This window comes from Saccopteryx leptura, chromosome 6, assembly GCF_036850995.1.
Source record: "Saccopteryx leptura isolate mSacLep1 chromosome 6, mSacLep1_pri_phased_curated, whole genome shotgun sequence".
Lineage (NCBI taxonomy): Eukaryota > Metazoa > Chordata > Mammalia > Chiroptera > Emballonuridae > Saccopteryx > Saccopteryx leptura.
This window is the reverse complement of record NC_089508.1, coordinates 185,792,869-185,813,152: the sequence shown is the minus strand read 5'-3', so window position 1 is coordinate 185,813,152 and position 20,284 is coordinate 185,792,869. Positions and strand designations below refer to the sequence as shown.

Below are 20,284 nucleotides of genomic sequence, written 5' to 3'. Positions count from 1 at the left end.
CCCCGTTTCCAGCTTCAGAAAAATACAAAAAAAAAAAAAAAAAAAAGAAAGAGCAGCGTTAGTACAGAAGGTCCCCGCCTCCCTGGAAGAGGCGGCACGCACCCACCTTGTCCAGGTAGGAGTAGCTCCACACCTTCCCGTCAGCGAACATGCGTGACACGATCCGGCCCTGCTTGTCGATGTCCGTCCTCTCGCTCATGGCCCCGCGCTGCAGGCCAGCCAGGCGCCCGTTGAAGAAGTAGGAGACGTTGACGGCCGCCAACCCGCTGCTGGGGAGCCAGAGGAAGGGGCGGCCCACCTGGTCATAGATGATCCTCAGAGTGAACTTGCGGTGGTCGTCGTAGATCTTTTCCGTGCGGATGTTCCGGTCGTAGTCAATGGACAAGAGATTCCGTCCGTGGACCTAAGGAGAACACAAAGGGCCTGGTTTGAAAGCGATATCGATCCCCCGGAACCGTCAGCTCAAGGCGTCTACGGAGGACAAGGCTGGCGTGGCCAGGGCACAGTGTGCATTGGAGGAAGAAATAACCGAGGTTATTGAGAGCGGTGCTTCCTAAACTCTTTGACATCATGGCACACGTAGAAAATAGTACTATTCATAGGGTGTACTAGCTAGCATACAGGCACGAGGCTGCTTCAGGTCAGCGATGACCGATCTGGGTACGGCTGCGTACCGCACAATTACAAGGGGTGCCGCCATGCTGTGGGAAGTGTGCACGTCTAAAACCGTGCGGTGCATGGCCACCCCGGGGGGTGGGTGAGAGGATTTGTATATTTGCACACTTAAAACCCTGTTGGGCTATGTCCTCAGCTGAGCAGCTAACAATCTGTAACTCAGGTGCTAGGGTTTCTTCTGAAGTCTCAAGTACAAGTACTTAGAAGGGTAGGGAGAAAGCCTTTGAAATCCACATTTTATAAAGAAGGCTCATTTTTTTTTTTTTTGGTTTGTTTTTTGTTTTTACAGAGACAGAGAGAGAGTCAGAGAGAGGGACAGATAGGGACAGACAGACAGGAATGGAAAGAGATGAGAAAATGATCAGTTTTTCACTGCGACGCCTTAGTTGTTCATTGATTGCTTTCTCATATGTGCCTTGACCGCAGGCCTTCAGCAGACCAAGTGACCCCTTGCTCAAGCCAGCGATCTTGGGTCCAAGCTGGTGAGCCTTGCTCAAACCAGATGAGCCTGTGCTCAAGCTGGTGACCTTGGGGTCTCGAACCTGGGTCCTCCGTATCCCAGTCCGACGCTCTATTCGCTGGGCCACCGCCTGGTCAGGCCTGAAGGTTCATTGCGATGTGAACTCCTCTACTTTGTAGAACAAAACCCTGCCACTGTCCAGGATGCAGGACCTCCGTGGGGAGACCTCAGCAGGGCTGGGGGATTCTGACAAAGGGAAGGACTGATTTACTCAGATTTGAAAGGAGTAGCGGAACGCATCCAGACACAATTTAATGTTTGTTTAGAAGCTCATCTGATCTGACGGGGAAGAAAGCCCATCCCAGGAGACAGCGTAGGGAGGCTAGACGGGTTCGGAGTAAAGGAGAAGACTCCTCTGAGGTTCCGCGGGCCCTGAGCGGATGACTGGAAGTGAGTAAGACGAGGCCGACCACGCGCAGGCTCTTTCAGCATAATTGACTGCAAACCCTGACGTCCCCGGGGTGACCGCCGGAGGCAGCGGGAGGTATAAACAGGCAGAGGGAAGAGACACGAGAGATGTCTGGTACCTCCTCACCTTACTCTAATGGTTCGACGGTGCTAAAGGATCATAACGATGATGGTAATAATAACGTTTAACACATGCTGGGGGCTGATATGTACTAGGCATTGTGTCAGGCAGTTTGCCTCTATTACTAGTCTGAGTTGATGCTCACAAAGGCCACTTGACAAGTGAGGACACTGAGCCGGAAACAGAGAGGTTATATACTTGTTCAAGCTCACACAGCAGTGACGTGGTAGGGTTGGTCTGGGGTTTAGTTCTAAAGACTTTGACTGGATAACCACTCAGACATTTAACCAGGTTTACTGCTTCCTGTATTCTGTATACACCGTGTGCGCTCAGGTGTGTGAAAGAGGCAGAGACTGTAGAGCAACCCACAGCCCTTGAGGGTTTTATGCTGCAGCATCGCTGGGAGACAAGGAACATTTCCAATAGCACAGACACCTGTATTCTGTGGAGCACCCTTGTACCCAAGGTAAAGAACTACATTTCCTAGCTTCCTCTGGAGAGAGGGGTGGCTAACTGGACTTTAGAGATAGTTGTTAGTTGGGTCCTCTGGGAACCGTAAAGGAAGCTGACTCAGCTAAGACATAGGTACCCTGTGGTTTTTCTTGTGTTCCTCCTCTTACCAGACAGAATGTGGATGTGATTGCTGGAGCTCCAGCATTCACCTTGTGAATAGGAGGTGACTTTGAGGATGGAAACCTCCAGAATGAAGGCTCACCCAGAGAAGAGAAAAAGAGTCTAGTTCTCTGGTGACCTGGGTGTCTTCAATGGTCATCCACATCCGCCACGAACTGCTTACCTCCACACTCCTTTTAGGTCATAAAATAGAACAGATATGTCTGTTACTTAGCATATGAAACTAATCTAAACTTATACACACCCCCTGATGCTTTGACAGAGACACTGTGCTAGGTGTTTTACATACCTGACTGCAGTTTAATTCTCATCACATAGGTAGACGTTATTCTATATATGGGCAATAAATTCAGAGGGGTCACGTAGCTAGACAACTGCAGGGACTGGATTTAAACCCAAGACTATTCGATTCTTCAAACTATCGTCGTTTCCATGGAGTCATCACCAGAGAGAAGGGGAGAGAGCATTTGAGAGAGAACATTTAAAAAAAAAAAGCCTTGGCCATGTGGCTCAATGGATAAAGCATCGTCCCAGCACACCCAGGACGCAGGTTTGATCCCTGGTCAGGGCACGTAGGAGAAGCAATCAATGAGTGCACAACTAGATGGGATAACTAAGTGGAACAACGAGTTGATGCTTCTCTCTCTCTCTCTCTTTCTCTCTCTCTCTTCTACTCACTTCTTTTACTCCTTTCTCTCCCTCTCAATCAAGGCAAAAGAAAAAGAAAGAATATTTATAGAAAGGGGAAGCACCAAAGTGTGGATATAGGAACAGAGCCGGTGAGCGCTTGGGATTACAAGGAAATTCAGCTTTAAATGGGAAAAGTCACAGCATCAGCAGCAACTGGGAAGAATGGTCAAGAAGGCAAACGGGGGGGGGGGGAGGGGGCAGCACTCGTTCAACCGGCCCAAACGTTAATGCCGGCTCACTTCCTGGGGATCTCGGTCCCAAAGTGGAGTCACACAAACAGAGAAGTTTGGCCACATCGAGTTGCTAACACTTGGGACAGCTGCAGAAGATCCCTAAACCCGCGTGTTGAAGAATTTCAGTTCAAGCCCTCGCCAATGTTTTATTTGGCAGAAAGAAAAATGTGGTGAGGAGGAGCGAGGATTTCCAGCCTTCCCTGCGCCAACTGCTGGTGCCTCCCCACCACCCCTCTCCCCTTCTGTCCTCATTCCCTTTCCTTATTCTTTCCCCCTTTTCCTTCTCTTTGATCCCACCAGACAGCCCCCCAGTGCGGGTGTTATTTATTGAGCCCTGAATGTGTGCTCACGGGAGGTTCGGGGCCAGTAGCGGACTGCGGGAGGAACGTCACCCACAATGCAACGAGGCCTGAGAACTTACGATGCGCTCAGCGTATGCTGAATCCTGCCCTTGTTTTATCTTATTTAAACCTCCCAGTCTCTGTGGGGTGAGACCACAACAGGGACTCTCACGAAGCCTCCCACAATGCTGGGGCCACTGGGTGCCCCCTCGGGCTCTCTGTTCCCACCCAGGAACCGTAGGCTCAGGGGGGTCCTTCCTGCGTGGGTGGTGCTGCGTCTGCCCTGGGGCGGGGCCCGCGGCCAGCCAGCAGCCGCTCCTCTCGCCCTTCTAATGCCGTCAGCCTGGGTCTCTGCCGTGCAGGGGGTCGCCTCGGCCCCACCTGGGTTCTAGGTGTCTTCTCTATGAACAGGAAGTTGGGGCGAGGCGTCAGGAAGCACCTGCGTGGCTGCCTTGCTGATGTCACTCCAAGTTAGCTTTTGAAATGTGTGATTTCTATATCAATGCCCAATCCTTCTAATAATCAAATAGGATTCAGTCACCGGAAGCTGAGCCAGGCAGTTCAGGCCAGCTGCGTAATTCCATTAGCATCAAGTATCTTTAATTACGAGGGGACCGTTTGTGAAGAGGAGGCACCTCGGCCATGGGTGTGAGATGCTGGAGGGTCTGACGGGCATGTGTCCCCCTTCATGGCCACCCGTCCCCTTGTCCCCCCCCCACCCCCATTTAGAGCATGTAGAAGCTTTAATGCAGTCACACTGTTCTCTTATTCAGAATTAAATTACCCCTCTAACAACATTTAAATTAACCTTGAGGCTTCCTGGAGAACATAAAAGTTATTTTGAATTATTTCCACTGCCAGGATCAACACAATTCCCTTCCCAGCTGGCTCGGTAGGCACTCAGCAATAGAGAAACCAATTTTTAAATTAATACCATTTTGTGTTCGTAAGGAAGCTATTATTTTTAATTATCGAGCATTTTCCCTCAGCCTGCCACCCCCACTTAATAAAACTCAGCTATTTAGCATGGTTTTTATTTTTGCAGAGGGCAGAGTCTGGGAAGTAGTTTCCCCTGTGGAACCTCCCCCACCACCCTCCCCAGAATGTTCTGTCTGATTTCACCAAGCACACGCCCGCCCATCACAAGGAGGCTTGTAAAAAACCCCGAGAAAAGGAAACACGGCCTTCAAAACAGCCCTGCTGGGGCTATAACCAGTGACTTCCACTTAGCTCAGGGGGAAGTGATGGGAGACAGTGATCTCAGAAACTGTGAAGGAAGAAATGAATGTTGGGTGGGGTCCCCTGCAGGACACGGCACTGAGCGCAGCAGGAGAGGCTGCAGTTAGACTGACACAAGAACTGTCCGCCGAGTATGGGAACCTCCTCCGAGTATGGGAAACCCAGACGGGATTCGTAAGGCAGGGCATGGGGTTCTCCATGTCTGGCAATGTTTACAAAGCAGAGTTCCTGCCTTGGAGAGTTGAGTCTGTCGCCCAGCCTGCCGAGAGGAAAAGCCTGGCTCAGGAGAAGCCTCCATTTCCTTTCTGGGTTGGTCCTTTGGGATTTAAAACGCAGCTTCTCCCCAGCACCCACATAATGAGACTCGGGGCCACACTGGGACCCATGCTTGTGCTGACAAAACGACGTGATAAACTTAAATAATGCCTAATTACAATGGCAAGTTTCGGCAAACACATCAAATAATGTATTCCCCAAACAGACGCTATTTTTGGGTGACTTGCTGTATTTTGGAGGCTGGTGGGTGGCAAGGTAAAAAGACCCGAATTTGAGTTGCAGCTTTGACAATGATTAGCTTTCTCATCGCAAAGCAGCACCTGATTGTTCATGCCTCAGTTTCCTCATCTGTATTGGCCTGTGAGCTTCCGGTGGGTAGCGACTTTATCTTTTTCTTTTTTTAAAAAATTTACTTAATGGCTTTAGGGAGAGAGGAGGAGAGAGAGGCAGAAACATCCATCTGTCTCTGTATGTGCCCTGATCCGGGTTCAACCCAGCAGCCACCTTTGCATATCAGGATGATGCTCTAACCAACTGAGCTATCCAGCCAAGGCGGAACTTTGTCTTAATTTTCTTTTTTTTTTTTTTTTTTTTTTTCATTTTTCTGAAGCTGGAAACAGGGAGAGACAGTCAGACAGACTCCCGCATGCGCCCGACCGGGATCCACCCAGCACGCCCACCATGGGGCGACGCTCTGCCCACCAGGGGGCGATGCTCTGCCCATCCTGGGCGTCGCCATATTGCGACCAGAGCCACTCTAGCGCCTGAGGCAGAGGCCACAGAGCCATCCCCAGCGCCCGGGCCATCTTTGCTCCAATGGAGCCTCGGCTGCGGGAGGGGAAGAGAGAGACAGAGAGGAAGGCGTGGCGGAGGGGTGGAGAAGCAAATGGGCGCTTCTCCTATGTGCCCTGGCTGGGAATCGAACCCGGGTCCTCCGCACGCTAGGCCGACGCTCTACCGCTGAGCCAACCGGCCAGGGCTGTCTTAATTTTCTTAATGACCCTATTATTTTGGACAGTGCTTGCTGCTTAACATTTTAAACTAACGGGACTTGATTTATTTTTATTTTATTTTTTCATTTTTCCGAAGCTGGAAACAGGGAGGCAGTCAGACAGTCTCCCGCATGTGCCTGACCGGGATTCACCCGGCATGCCCACCAGGGGGCGATGTTCTGCCCCTCTGGGGGGTTGCTCTGTTGCAACCAGAGCCATTCTAGCGCCTGAGGCAGAGGCCACAGAGCCATCCCCAGCGCCCAGGCCATCCTTGCTCCAATGGAGCCTCAGCTGCGGGAGGGGAAGAGAGAGACAGAGAGGAAGAAGAGGGGGAGGGGTGGAGAAGCAGATGGGCGCTTCTTCTGTGTGCCCTGGCCGAGAATCGAACCCGGGACTCCTGCACGCCAGGCGGACGCTCTACCGCTGAGCCAACCGGCCAGGGCCAACGGGACTTGATCTAGATTGAGTGTAAGAATCCTGGCAACTCGGACGGTCTAAGGTTCTAATGCGGGAAACTAAGAACAGAAAAATGTGACCAGGACATCTGTGATCTCGAGATAACCGAAGGGCTTCACTCCAAAGAGAAATCAGAGCCACTCTGGGAGACCCATGCCAAGACCTGGAATTAACAGAGGCCAGAGGGAGCGGGTGTTCATGATATCACCTTAAAATCCCATTCATTCATTACATATTTACTGAGCACCTCCTAATATGTGCTTATTCCTGTGACCAGCACTTAAGACAGAGCAAGTGGCCCCTGTCCCCATGGAGCTGGCAGGTCAAGGAGGATAAAGACACGTGAATCAACAATGGAAAACACTCAGTGTGGTATAGCGAGAATAAATACAGGTAAGAAATAACGGAAACAGAGGAGGGACACTTAGTCAGAACTGGGCAGACAAGGACAGTTTCCCAAAGGCAGTGTTGCCTCCGTGGGGGGCTAGAAGTATGAGTACGGCTTCCCAGGTGAGGGTGGGGGAAGGGTCAGAACGTTCCAGGTGGGGAGGTGAGCCGGGAGAGCTGCCGTGGTGAGCGAGGACCCTGCACGGGCAGAGAGCACGGCTTCGGAGGCTGTGGGAATATTCTAGCGGAGGTGGGAGGGGCGTTGGTAGGGAGACGGCAGGGAAGAGTGGCATCTGCCATGGAGGCTCAGCCCAGATGACCAGAATGAGCTTGTACACTAGTCACCCTTCAACTTGAACTTCCGGAAGCCAAGTATTGTTCCATGTCTCCCAGTGTCTGCAGATGAATGCTCCTTTGCATTCACCAGAGGGTAAATCTGGGGAGAACTTCTGTGTTTTTAAGATCCTTACCAAGGCCACTAAGACCCCATGCCCTTGATCTTACCTCCAGCTAGTTGCCCTGGCCACCCTGGTTCTCCTCCTGCTCAGGTTACAAGAACCAGACTCTTATGTCTCAGGGCCTTTGCACATGCTGATCCACTAGCATAGGAGACTTTCTTCCCACCCCAAGCCTGGAAAATTCCTACTTCTTCAGTTCTCAGCTCATGTGTCATTTTCTCTGAGTGGCCTTAATGTAAATCAGATTTTCCCATTATCCTCACCCTATGTTTTTCTTTATAGCGTCCATCCCAATTCCTTTGATTAAGTTCCACGAGGGGTCTTTCCAATTTTCCATGGCACTCAAGTCATCCAAGAGCTACACTTGCTTGGGGAACACATTGTTTGGCGTGTCTGCAGAAGTCTGCCCTTCCCATTATGTATTATTTCAGCTCACGTTACATTCATTACAAGTTGTTCTTCCTGCACAAGCACCGCTCACAAGTTAGTGCCTTGTCCGTTTTGCTCACCAATACGCACTCAGCGCCTAATCCAGTGCCAAGAACGTAACAGGCACTTGAACAACAAAATGTGAGTTGGTGCGGCATGAGTACACGGTGGCCGGAAGGCGCCGATGAAATGCAGGCTTTTATAACGACTGTGCGCATTCACAGACCTACGGGAAGGGGCCCCCCTGCGCCGCACTGAGCTCACGTGTGCGTGTTCCCATGCATACACGCACATCGTCTGCCTCAACCTCGCTCCTCTGCCACTGTCATTTGCCACAAAAGCACAAGTAATGCAAGCCAACGTGTAATTGCAGTGTCATATTAATTATATGGAAACCAAAACAAAATTACCAACTCCCACTTCTCCTTGGAATCCTAATAACGCTAATACCAATATCACGATGGAAGATTACCTCCAAAGCAATTTTTCTTCTGTTCTGCCGCCTACACGTGTAGCTGTTTCTTGCTTTTGCAATCTTTATGTTCATCCTAAGCAGGAGGGACTATTCCTGGAGGGTGGTTACAACGTTTCTCTCTTCAGAGAGGATCCGGCAGGCAGTCCATTTTAGGGAAGAGCAGGAGTTTTAAACCTTAATGGGAGGGGTCAGTTTCAGTTCTGGCTTCCAAAAGTCAAGAAGAAAGCTTGCTGGGGAGAGTGGGGGGAGGCATAGAAAAACCTAATTTCTATTTGTGTATAGTGGCCTTGCTGAACTTTTTTACTGCTTCTGAAATGTTTTCAGTTGATTCTCTTGAGTTCTCTAGGTAGCAGGTTCTCCAAATAGCAACTGTTTTATTTCTTGTTTTTTGTCTTATTTATTGAAAAAATGTTATGTATTTATTCCCCCCCATTATCCCCCCCCTCACCATTTTGGCAATCACTAGCTTGTTTTCTACATCTATGGGTCTGTTTCTGTTTTGTTTATTCATTCATTTATTTATTTATTTGTTTATTTATTTATATTTTCCGAAGCTGGAAACGGGGAGAGACAGACAGACTCCCGCATGCACCCGACCGGGATCCACCCGGCACGCCCACCAGGGGCGACGCTCTGCCCACCAGGGGGCGATGCTCTGCCCCTCCGGGGCATCGCTCTGCCGCGACCAGAGCCACTCTAGCGCCTGGGGCAGAGGCCAAGGAGCCATCCCCAGCGCCCGGGCCATCTCTGCTCCAATGGAGCCTTGGCTGTGGGAGGGGAAGAGAGAGACACAGAGGAAGGAGGGGGTGGGGGTGGAGAAGCAAATGGGTGCTTCTCCTATGTGCCCTGGCCGGGAATCGAACCCAGGTTCCCCGCACGCCAGGCCGACGCTCTACCGCTGAGCCAACCAGCCAGGACTCATTCATTTATTTTTTGATTCCACATATAAGTGAGGTTGTTATGGTATTTGTTTGATTTAGCATAATAAATACCCTGTAGGTCCATTCATGTTGTTGCAAATGGCTAGAGTTCATTCTCTTCATTGCTGAGTAATATTCCATTGTCTGTATGGAACACCTTTATCCGTTCACCTACTGATGGACATCTAGGTGCTTCCGTGTCTTGACTTTTGTAAAGGCTGCTGCAGTGAACACAGGGGTGCTTCTATCTTTCAGGTGGGTGTTTTCGTTTTCTTCTGATAAACACCCTGAAGTGGAACTGGCTTCTTTGCATGGCGGCTCTTATCTTTAATTTTCTGAGGAGTCTCTACTGTCTTCCAGGCTGGCTGCACCACTTCCCAATCCCACCAATGGTGCCTGAGGGCTCCCTGTCTCCACGCTCTCCCCGGCACTTGCTGTTGGTTGATTTATTGATGATAGCCATTCTGATATGTGTGAGGTGATATCTTATTGTGGTTTTAATTTGCATTTTCCTGATGACTAGTGATGTTGAGCATCTTTTCATATGTCTGTTGGCCGTCTGCATGTTCTCCTGGGAGAAATGTCTATTTGGGTCCTCTTCCCAGAGAGAGGGGAGGGAGGGAGAGGGAGAGGGAGGGAGGGAGAGGGAGAGGGAGAGGGAGAGAGGGAGAGGGAGGGAGAGAGGGAGGGAGGGAGGGAGGGAGGGAGGGAGAGAGAAAGAGAGAGAGAGAGAGAGAGAGAAAAGGTGGGAAGAAGCAGGAAGAATCAACTCCCATATGTGCCTTGACCAGGCAAGCCCAGGGTTTCAAACCGGCAACCTCAGCGTTCCAGGTTGACGCCTTATCCACTGCGCCACCACAGGTCAAGTTCTGCCCATTTTTCAATCGGGATTTTTTTCTTTTTGGTGTTAAGTTGTATTAGTTGTTTATATAGTTTAGATATTAATCCTTTATCATATGTATCATTTGCAAATATCTTCTCCAATTCGGTGGGCTGCATTTTGTTTTGTGGGTTTTAGTTTGATGTAGTCCCATTTGTTTATTTATTTTTTCCTTTTTGTTTCCCTTGCTTGAGGAGATATAACCAAAAAGATATTACTAAGACCAATGTCAAAGGGTTTACTGCCTAGGTTTTCTTCTAGGAGTTTTATGATTTCAGGTCTAATATTTGTCTTTTTTCTTCTTTTTTAATTTATTGATTTTAGAAAGAGAAGAGAGAGAAAGAGAGAGAAAAAAAGAGAAAGGGGGGGAGGAGAAGGAAGCATCAACTCATTATAGTTGCTTTATATATATGCATGGACCGGGCAAGCCCAGGGTTTCGAACCGGCGACCTCAGGCTTCCAGGTTGACACTTTATCCACTGCGCCACCACAGGCCAAGCTAACATTTAAGTCTTGAATGTATGTTGAGCTTATTTTTGTTTCTGGGGTAAGAAACTGGTCCAATTTCTTTCCTTTTTCTTTTTTCTTTTTTGCACGTATCTGTCCCGTTTTGCCAACACCGCTTATTGGAGAGACCGTCTTCACCCCACTGTCCATTCTTGCCTCCTCTGTCTTATACTAATTGACCATATATGCAAGGATTTATTTCTGGGCTCTGACAGGTCTTTCTAATACCATACATCCCAACACATCACTCTGCTGACTAAGCGCTGGAACAGCTCCCCGCTGTCCTCAGGAGAAATGCCAGCCGAGCAAAACCCTCCTTCCCGTGTGTGCGGGCCCGGCCGGCTGGCCCTTTCTTCCTCCGCCCCCGCAGCGTCACAAATTCCCTCCTCGCCGGTCGCGCTGCGGGAGAGGTTTCTGAAATGCCATTATTCCCCTCTCTGACCTCTTCGCTGCCTCACAGGCTACTCCGACTGATCACGCCGTCCCTGGCTCTTTGCCCAGCTCGTGTCCACTGCTCTTCAGAACTCACCCGGACTCCCCTGTGGAGCGCCGCCCCACCTCGCGTCAAACCGCGGACCTGCTCGGCGTTCACAACATTTCCTGGGCTCCCTTGCAGCTAAGGAGAAGTCACCAGGGTGGGTGGCAGTGATGCATGCCACCCCCAGCCCTGCTCATTAAAGCCCCCTTCCATCATCCAAGCCCCCTCCCCTTCCACAGCAACTTTCAAGGTCACATGCTGGCCGCGGCAGGATCGCAAGGCAGAGAAGTGCCAGGGGGCCGTCAGTCAGGAGCGCTGCCTGGCTTGTTTGGATGGAGATGTATCGAGTCCCTGAGACTTCCGGGCTTGTTGCCTGGCCACAGCCTCTCCTCTCCTCACCGACACAATGCAGTGTCCCCATCCTTGCGGTATTAGCCTCTATTATAGCTTCCGCCACACACCTTACTTCTTCTTCTCTACTAGACGGTCAGCTTCTAGACCAGTAGTCCCCAACCTTTTTTTGGGCCACGGACCGGTTTAATGTCAGAAAATATTTTCACGGACCGGCCTTTAGGGTGGGACGGAGAAATGTATCACGTGACCGAGACAAGTGTCAAGAGTGAGTCTTAGACGGATGTAACAGAGGGAATCTGGTCATTTTAAAAAAATAAAACATCATTTAGACTTAAATATAAAGAAAACGGAGATAATGTAAGTTATTTATTCTTCCTCTGTGGACCGGTACTGGTCCGCGGCCCAGGGGCTGGGGACCACTATTCTAGACGGTAAAGATCTTATTTCCTTTCTCTCTCTCTAGAGTCTACACACTCAGTAGTCCTTACTGTTGGCACTTAGTAAACATCCTTTTTTTGTTGCTTTTTTTTTTTTTTAAGTTTGAAACCTGGGTTTCATTCTTAGCCCCAATATAGAGGAGACTTAAACCCAGAAGGAAACGACACTAGACATACCCAGGTAAACAAACAATTACGATGATAAGAGGGAATGTTCTCTTAAGAGTCTAGTAAACATCTTTTGAATAAATGAAACGTTTCAGGGTCCCAAGTGACAATGGTGACAAAGTAAAGTGACAAGAAAGGTCAGGACTGATGGTAAGGCGAGGAGAGCCTGCCTTCTCATGGGCCAGCAGATACCTCTGGTTCAGTGGCTGCAGATGTCCCTGACACGGGTCCTGAATGCATCTGAAGAGAGGGGCACTCCCCCTGGGTCTCTCAATCTACACCCCGCTCCACCTTGCCTCTCCACCACCTTCCACATGCTTCCCTCCGACTTCCGGGACTTTGCGTTTTATTTCATTCACTAAACAATTTATGAATTGAGTTAAAATAAATGAGATGCAAATAAATTCCAGGCTTTCTCCCTCATTTTCAAATTACATTTTCAGTCCACTCGACCTGTTATAATCTCATAGTGATTTTCATTTAAGAGAGCTAAATGGATATGTGATTATTGTTACAGGAACTCACACTAGACAATTAAGTGTTGAGGTGTTGATAGATAAAGCTGTGTTCTGATTTGCATAAACACGATGCCAGCAAATCTAACCCTGGCAGAAATTCAGTTATAAGACTTGCGTGCCTAACTTCTACTAATTACTACAAGTCCCATTATTAGGATGTTTAACGTTCGGAGTTGGGATTGTCGTCATTTTATTTTGGGGGCACGTTTTATCTTTATTTTGCAAACACAGCCAAAAATGCATAACCGATCTGTCAGAGAAACGACAAGATTACTCCTTCTAATCAACTTTGACAGTGCAGAGTATCAAATATCAACCATACAGTCCCCAAATCCGGTCATTAAGGATTTAGCTACTAATCTCACTTCATTTTTGTCTTTAGGAAGATACTGCGTGCCGCTTGCAACCTAGCAGATACTGGCTCGGGAAGACAAACACGAGAGCCCGCTGATAACCTAATGTGGAGAATTTAAACTCCGACTAGACGAAGACAGACTCTTAACACGGCAATGGCCCTGCTCTGCAGGGAGGTCGCCCGGGCTGCCGGCGTTTCAACCCAACGGCCTGACAAAACTTTACGACCCAAGTTCTCTTGATGGCAAGCCTTTTACTCTCAGGGGTTCCGAAGCATTTATTAAACCCTGCCATGTGTTGACTGCAATCTGCAATTATTTCAATAATTTACTGCTTTACTTAGCATCTGCCCTGCGTGTCCCTTTCTCCGTCACCCCTGAAACTGAGCTGTAGGGGTTTTTGCTTGGTGTGCTGTGTGGCTCTGGTGCACAGCAGTGCCTAGCTCACAGTAGGTGCTCAGGCCACGTGTGCTGGATCTGATGAAGCCTGGGTTCCCTAGGATTGCCCTCTCGGGGTAGGAAGCCGTCCTTCTGAGCGCCGGATAGATGCCCAGGGCAGGACCCAGATTAGCTGGCTGCTCGCGGCCCCACACAGGAAGCCGTACCGCCTGCTGGTTCAGAGTGCTGGGACGTGAACCACACAGACAGACAGGACTGGGGCCGAGTCCTGGCTTTGCCGTTTTCTATCGGTTGTGCCTGGAATGGGTTACTGAACTTCCCGGAGTCTGTGTCCTCATCAAAAAAGTAGAGATAATAGTAACTACCCCCATGGGCTGCTGGGAATGATGATAGTACAAGCAAAGCATTTAATGTGCTTGTATTCTAAAAGTTCTCAACACATGTATTTATTTTTAGAAGGTGCCACTTGTAAATTGCCTAGTCTGGGGGTGGGGGGGGGGGACAGGGTTGGTTAAAACTTCCTACAGTGGATTGCTTGTTACTTCCTCTTGGGAAGCCTGAGGCTGGGTGGGGGCTCCTCCCCTCTCTTCTCACTCGACCCATCGGATGGGCCGGCATCTATATATTTTATTGGACTGTCAACTCCTTGAGTGTCAAAGAGCCCATTCCAAAATTTTGTTCCTTCAGTATTTGGCAAATTACCCAGCACCCACCCAGGTGACACTGGCACCAATTCATCTGCTGAACTGGCCAAACGGTGGAAGTTGAGGGAGAAGATGGCAAGTGTGAAAAGAAGACCCAGGCTGGCTCTGGCTCTAGCATCAGCTCAGCCTCCGCCTTTCCAGTCCTAGACAACGGAGACCGTCTGGCCCACGGTGCCAGTCCCAAGGAGATATATAGATATATCTATATATCTATATATCTATATATCTATATCTATCTATATCTATATCTATATCTATACCTATATCTATATCTATATCTATATATATAGATATAGATATAGATATCCCACGTTCCGTGGGAAAGGCCTGTCCTTTCCAGGGAAGGAGGGAGGAATGGAGGCTTGGGGGCTGGGACATTTCCTCAGTGCCTGAGGGGAAAAGTGTACCTCTTACTCCTTTGCGGTGACCGGTGGGGCGGAGCCACTTACCCGGAGCTTCCTGCCAAAGATGGTGACTTTGCCTTTAATCTGTTCCTTTCTGAGGCGCCACTCGATGGAGTTGAGGCCGTTCTCCATGGGCAGAGAGATGTTGCAGCGCCCGATGGTGGGGGTGACGGTGCCCGCCAGGACGTGGGGCTCGCTGTGGAAGCTGACGCCCATCCCGTTGGCGTACATCACCCGCAGGGTCCCGTTGTGACAGAGCTGGTAGCTGTTCCGCACTTGATCTGGAGAAAGGCAAGTCGGGGTGGGGACAGGGAGACAAGTTATCCACTCGGTCACAGGAGAGCAGAGCCCCCTGTTTCTCGAGGTTTCCACGGTGCTTTGCAGCTGTCAGTCTGAGCCTGCCTGCGATGAGCACACACACACGCCACGCTGAGGAGGTGAGGAGCAGAGACGCTGCTGATCCGTGGAGAGAAAAACATTATTAATATGTGGCACTCCAGAAATAATTACGCCGTGATATTTTTCTCTTATTTACTGAAGACTATTAATAGTACCTTCAAAGATGTCTGTTGCCTACACAATTTGTGTCAATCAAATCCCTGATCTTTAACATATATTTTAGCTTAAATGTTCATAAACAAACAAAAACTACACATATGTATACATATATATGTGTGTGTGTGTGTGTATACATATATTTTTTCTTTTTTCCCCCCCTCACTTCTGTCTACCATCTAACCTGAGGTTGATGGTTTAGCCACAGGTCAGATCGACTGCAAATCAAGTCTCCGACTGAAAACCAAGAGACAAAGCACCTGCCCTGCCCTCATGACTTTGCTGCTGACTCCACTGTGCTGCCGCCTGCACTCAGAGAGCGCTCTGAGGAGATACACCAGCCTGCGGTAGACTGAGCCCGCGCGTGCTGAACACGGGTGTGCTGAGCATGTGTGTGCATCGATCCGGACGGAACCCACTCTAGCCCATCACACTTCCGACCTTTTCTCTCGTCAGCAAGCTCCAGGATGGAGATGTGAGTCAGAGACACCCTTTACAGATGAGCTGCCTCCTGACTATTTGGCCAAAGGAGCCCAGTGGGGCTGGCCTCCCAGACGCCGGCTTCGGGGGCAGGGGGCGAGCGTGTACCTGTCACTTCTGCGGCTGCAGCCATCTCGCTGGAAGACGGCATCTACATCATTAATCACCTGGCAGAGCGGGAATTGGGTCACTGAAACTGACTCCACTGTGGGCGAGGAGTCCAAGAACGTCACCATTTATCTACTGAGAGGACACTTTTATCCTCTGACAACGGGCTAACCCACTGACACTGTATCTTCATTAAAGGAAAAATTAATCGGCACGATTCCTTTTTCTGGCCAGCCCCTGGGCTTGTTCTGGACTGTGGGTCATGTCGAACAGCAGCCGTAACCACGGGGCGGTCAGACACCTCTGAGGTCCCAGTCCTGGCAAGAGGACGGCTAAAGAGCTTTGGTTGCGGGACAACCAACTCAACAAAAAAATCCTTCGAAGAGAGAATCAGAATGGGACCCCCCCCCCCCCAAATGGTGGGCTCGGAGAATAGTCTTTGAGAAGGTAACCAGGTGTGCTGGGCGGTGTGGAGTGATGGGTTGGTAGGAGCAGGGGAGAGGGCATGTGAGGTGACAGCTGACTGCTACTGTCAGATAAGCCTGTAGAACTTCCAAATATCTATTCTAGATGGTCTGGTGAGGAGGACGTTTCTCCTGAATCCGATGGAGTCATGTTCTACAAGGGTGAGCTCTAGTGGAGTTGGTTTGCTGTGGACAGTTCGGTAAAACAGACAGTTGAGGGGTGCTTTAGGTCTCTGGAAGTCTGCCGAGGCTTGGTTACTCACACCTTCAGGCTTGGCTGGATTCTGGATCTGAGAGAGGGGTGGTGGTGGTGGGGGGCTTACCTTGTACCACGGTGTAGGAGGCTTCCACCGAAGACAGGTTGGTGATGACAGTGACATCGTCATCGCGGTTGGAGTTCTCAATGTCAATGGTGATGGATTTCTCCATTTCCCGGTGCAGACTGGTCACCACCCCCGTGGGGCGTGTCACATTGGTCAGGCGGCCCTCATGGTCATAACTGGAGGACAGACAACACACTGGTTGGCACAGAGTTTTAGGGGGCCGAAGGCTTTTCTGACACTCAGAACCACACAGGGGCCGGGTTCATGGGGCCAGAGGAAGAGACTGGAAGGTGGGGTGACCAGGTGGTGCATTGATCCATGGCCCCTCGTCACAACCCTCAACACTCCAGCCCGCCCTGAGAAATGGTGGTGACACTTCCTGCAGCCCACTGATATACCTGATGCAACTCGGGGAAACATTCAGCCTCCGGCGGGGTGTACTTAGATAGACTTTCCTGAGTTAGGGGGGCATCCGCTTCTGAGCATCTTTCACTCTTTGTGTCCCACAAAGCCACCAAATTAACCTTCCTAAAAGTGATCAGTTTCCTTAGGTCACCTCTCTGCAGAACTAACCACACTCTCCCCGTTGGTTGCCCCAGAAAACCAAAGCCAAACACTTGAGACCATCCACACCCTCGGCCTTCCACACTCCCACAACCTTGTCCCCCTCGCCCCCTCGTAGTCCTCTGGACGGTCAGCCTGGGCCAAGTGCCACCTCCATGCCCTGGCTCGAGTGTAGCAGGCCCGGCTGCCTATAACCCTTCCTCTGGTCCTGTAGCTCGAGACCAACCACGGCTCAGCTCCTTGAGCTCCTCAGACATTTCTCCGTGACGCCCTGGAGCTCAGCTGTCCTCAGCACCCAAGTCTGGGCACACCAGCGATGACGCTGTGCTACCAGAAAGTGGCCTGAATTTGAGCCCTCCTTGTATATGTGTGTGTGTGTGTGTGACAGAGACAGAGAGAGGGACAGACAGACAGGAAGGGAGAAAGATGAGAAGCATCAATTCTTCATTGCAGCACCTTAGTTGTTCATTGATTGCTTTCCCACATGTGCCTTGACCCGGGGGCTACAGCAGACCGAGTGACCCCTTGCTCAAGCCAGTGTGACCTTGGGCTCAAGCTGGAGAGCCTTGCTCAAACCAGATGAGCCCGCACTCAAGCTGGCGACCTCGGGGTCTCGAACCTGGGTCCTCCACGTCCCATTCTGACACTCTATCCACTGCGCCACCGCCTGGTCAGGTCAGCCTTCCTTCTTTACGGAGGTGTCCTCTTTACTGTTTTCTCAAAGTGTGGAGCGGTCTTTCCACCTCCTTTGCTGTTCTGCTTGGAGGGAGGGCATTTCCCTACTCTGGAAGATCTGCTACATTCAGAAAACCTAAGCCCCAGGAAAAGAAATCAGACTCTCTCCCTGGCTGAATGGCTCAACTAGTTAGAGCACTGTCCTGAAGCACAGAGGTTGCTGGTTCGATTCCTGGTCAGGGCACACATAGAAACAGATTGATGTTCCTGTCTCTCTCTCCCTCTCCTTCCTCTCTCACTGAAATCAATAAATACAAATTTTTAAAAAGGGGGAAGAAAATAGACTCCTGTCAATGTCTAAACGTCGAAGCCTCGATGTTTCCCAGATCCGATCTGTTAGTGGAGGAGGGGTGGGGAGGAAGATGGCGCACAGAAAGTATTATATTTTGCTTGGAGGGTTAAAAAGGAAAAACAACTCAGCCTCCAGGTGTGCCTCCCTCTGGATGGGAGGCAGGGACAAAGGTAGCAGGTTGCAGTGACAGAGATGGGATCTTGGACAGCAGGTGGGGATAGGAGGACCTCAGAGGAGGCGTCCTGTGCACAGAACCACTGTGGCCTATTTGACTTGATCACTTAGTGCAAACATGGAGGCTGCTTGGTAAATGCTTCTGAAGTAAAGGCAGATAGACCCGGCTCCCGACTTTCAGTGATGTGAGAAATGTTGCTTCTGGCGTGAACTGGGGGAAGTCAAGCTCTGTGAATATTTGACAACTGAGACCAAGTGGGATTTTTTTTTTCTTCCAGGGATGAAAAGATAGTCCAATGTCTACCAATCAATCAATGTGATATATCACAATAAGGAAATGAAGGCTATTAATCACACGGTCATCTCAATACACTCAGAAAAGCACTGGACAAAGCCCAACAACCCTTTATGATAAAAACTCAACACAGTGTGTGTAGAGGAAATATACCTCAACATAACAGAGATCATCTATAACAAGTCCACAGCTAGCATCATACTTGACAGTCTGGAGACGAAAGCTTTTCATTTAAGATCAGGGAACAAGACAAAGGGTGCCATTTCGGTCAACGTAACACTGGAAGGCCTCGGCAGAGAAATGAGTTTTGAAAAAGAAATAAAGGTGCCAAATTGGAAAGAAGTAAAACTGTCACTATTTGCATATGTCATATTACATAGAAAACTGTAAAGACTTCACCAAAACACTATTAATACTGATAAATTTCAATGAAGTTGCAGAATACAACCTCGATATAGAAAAATCTGTTGTGTTCCTATACAGTAATAACAAACTAGCTGAAAGAGAACATAAAATACAATTCCGTGTTCAGTTGCATCAAAAAGAATAAAATACCTTGGAACAAATTTAACCAAGGAGGTAAAAAACCTGTCATTGAAAACTGTAAGACACTGATGAAAGGAACTGAAGATACAAATAAGTGGAAAGATATTCTGTGCTCATAGATGAAAAGAGTCAATATTTTAAAAACGTTCTTACTACCTAAAGCAAGTGACAGATTTGATGCAATTCCTATCAAATTCCATTTTTTTCCTATCAAGTAATCAACAAATGGTACTACACTAAACTCAAAAACTTCCACACAGCAAAGGAAACTATCAACAAAATGAAAAGATGCCTACCGAACAGGAGAAAAGATTTGCAAATCATACATCTGATGAACTATTAACACCCCCAAAATATAAAGAACTCATACAACTCCATAGCAAAAACCCTGAACAATTTGATTAAAAAATGAATTGAATGGGCATTTTTTCACAGAAATAGAACAAACTGCTAAAATTTGTGTGGAACCACGGAAGACCCTCTCGAGCCCAAGCGGTCTTGCGAGAGAACAAAGCTGGAGGCGTCGTGCTCCCTGACTTCAGACTAGCCTACGAGGCCAGAGTGATCAAACAGTATGGTATTGGCATAAAAACAGACACACAGATCAATGCAACAGAATTGAGAGCTCAGAAAGAAACCTATGCCAAAAAGGTCAATTCATTAACGACAAGGCAGCCAAGACTATCCAATGGGATGAAGACAGTTTTGTCAATCAGTGGTGTTGGAAACACTGGACAGCCACATGCTGAAAACAAAAAAACAAAACAGAAACTTGCCTACTATTATATTGTGTCCATAAAGTCATGGTGCACTTTTGACCGGTCACAGGAAAGCAACAAAAGACAATAGAAATGTGAAATCTGCACCAAATAAAAGGAAAACCCTCCCAGTTTCTGTAGGATGATGTGGCAGCATGTGCGCATGCGCAGATGATGACGTAACACCGTGTATACAGCAGAGCAGTCCATGGCCATGCCAGTCGAGATGTGGACGGTACAGAGGAAAGTTCAGTGTGTTCTGTGGCTCGCTAAATTCGAATCCGTGACCAAAGTACAATGTGAATATCGGTGCGTTTATAACGAAGCGCCACCACATAGGAATAACATTACTCGGTGGGATAAGCTGTTGAAGGAAACCAGCAGTTTGGAGGAGAAACCCCGTTCTGGTAGGCCATCAGTCAGTGACGAGTCTGTAGAGGCTATACGGGATAGCTACCTAAGGAGCCCTAGAAAAATCTGTGCATGAGCCCACATCGAACTGCACAGAATAGGTATGAAACTGGGAGAGTTTTCC

The 20,284-nt window shown here is 49.1% G+C and overlaps 1 protein-coding gene across 3 annotated transcripts in view; it reads right to left on the bottom strand.

Moving 5' to 3' along the window:
- Positions 1-20,284, bottom strand: part of TENM2 (teneurin transmembrane protein 2) — a 1,124,432-nt gene that overhangs the window by 18,186 nt on the left and 1,085,962 nt on the right. For all 3 annotated transcript variants that reach the window (XM_066344467.1, XM_066344468.1, XM_066344469.1), the window contains 3 exons: positions 16,386-16,561; positions 14,501-14,736; positions 107-403 (listed from right to left, as the gene is read on the bottom strand). In XM_066344467.1, the coding sequence (XP_066200564.1) occupies positions 107-403; positions 14,501-14,736; positions 16,386-16,561 (709 nt within the window). The remainder of the gene's footprint in view (positions 1-106; positions 404-14,500; positions 14,737-16,385; positions 16,562-20,284) is intronic.